The following is a 1,680-nucleotide window of genomic DNA, read 5'->3' on the forward strand; positions in this document are numbered from 1 at the left end:
CTCTTCACCTCCTCTCCCCCATACTTCCATACTTCATTTGCGATTCCGTCCCCGCCTGCTGCCTTCCCATCTTTCAGACCTTTTATCACCTCTTCTATCTCCTCTCTACTTATTTCTTCTTCCCCCCTATTCCTCCATTGTTTCTTTCTCCCTCCTCTCTCACCTTCCATTCCACTCCCCCTAGCATTTCCTTAAAATATCCTTCCCACTCCTCTATTCTTATCCCCTGCTCTACTCCTTTTCTCCCCCCCCCTTTCTCTTCTTACCACCTTCCATACCTGCCTTTCCGTTCTTATTTTTTCTACTTCCCTTTCCCATTCCTCCCTTTCCTTCCTTTTCTTTTCTTCACATAATGTCTTATATTCTTTCTTTCTTAACTTATATTCTTCCCCCTCTCCCCCCTTCCTTTTCCAATTTCTAAACTCCTCCTTCACTTTTTCTTTTAATTCTTTACACTCCTCATCCCACCATCCTTTTTTCCTAACTCCACCCATTTCCCTTTCCACCTTCTCTATCGCCTCCCTCACCCTTCCTTTCAGCCTCTCCCACTCCTCTCCTACCATCCCTCCCTCTCCTTCACTCCTTCCACAATATTCTATAAATTTCCTCCTCCCTTCCTCTGTCCATATCCCTCTCCCCCTCCTTTTTTTCTTCCCTCCTTTTCTCCCCCTCTCCCTCCTCTCTCCCTCCGCCCATACCGTCAAAGGTTGGTGATCCGACTCCGTGTTCTCCTCCACCAACAACCTTTTCACGCTTCTTCTTGTTTCTCTATCTCCCACCACGTAATCTATCACCGTTCCTCCTCTTCCGCCTGTATATGTCCACTCTCCCTCCTCATCCCCCTCTGTATTTCCATTCATTATTGACCATCCCATTTCTTCTAAAAATCTACATAATCTCCTTCCCTCCCCATTACTCTTCTCATCTCTCGATTTTCTTCCTCTCACCCTTTCCTCATCCCCTTCCTCTCCTCCTCCTCCGGTCCCCGTCCTTGCATTAAAGTCTCCACCTATCAGTGTTTTTACCCCTTCTTCCCTGTTCTCCATCCATTTTCTTAGCTTCTCTATTTTCCTATCTAAATTCTTGTTCACATATACTCCTATTATCCTCCACCATTCTTTTCCTATTTTTACCTTTATGATCATCATTCCTTCTTCCTCATCTTCCTCTACTTCCCCTTCTATCTCTGTTTCCTCCCTTCTTCCCATTACTATCCCTCCTATCGCTCTACCTTTTTTATTCTTTTTCCCTGCCTCTTGTATCTCCCATCTATATCCTTTTGGTAACCACCTTTTCACCTTCTCCCACCCTTTCTTCTGCACCCATGTCTCACTCATGTAAATTATATCCCATTTTCTTATTCCCTCCCAGAAGTCCTTATCTTTATTCATTAATCCTGCAACATTCCAGAAACCTATCTTGTATTCCTCTTTTCTCTTTACTTCTCCTTTCTTTTCCTTTTTTCTTCTCCTAACCTTTCTCTGTCTCTCTTCTTTCTCTTCCTCTTCCTCTCCCCCCCTCCTGCTCCTTTCTAGAAAAACTCATTCCCCTCTCTTTCTTTTCTAATTCCTATCTCCTGTCCCTCTATTAACTCGTCCTTTTCCTCGTCCCACCTCCATAGTTTCCCCTCTACCCACATTTTCATATATCCCACCCTTACCCTTTGTCCCTCCCTTCTTT

At 44.5% G+C, this 1,680-nt stretch overlaps 1 protein-coding gene across 1 annotated transcript; it reads right to left on the reverse strand.

The window, feature by feature from the left end:
• Positions 1-698: 698 nt before the first annotated feature.
• Positions 699-1,391, reverse strand: LOC105560369 (sodium/potassium/calcium exchanger 1-like; the record flags this gene model as incomplete). Its single annotated transcript, XM_012009442.1, has 1 exon — positions 699-1,391. A coding segment is annotated over exon 1 (693 nt), but the record flags the coding sequence as incomplete, so codon positions are not given.
• Between the last annotated feature and the right edge of the window lie 289 nt (positions 1,392-1,680).

This window comes from Vollenhovia emeryi, unplaced genomic scaffold (genome assembly GCF_000949405.1).
Source record: "Vollenhovia emeryi isolate VEMERY1.0 unplaced genomic scaffold, V.emery_V1.0 DF945988.1, whole genome shotgun sequence".
NCBI classification, from domain to species: Eukaryota; Metazoa; Arthropoda; class Insecta; order Hymenoptera; family Formicidae; genus Vollenhovia; species Vollenhovia emeryi.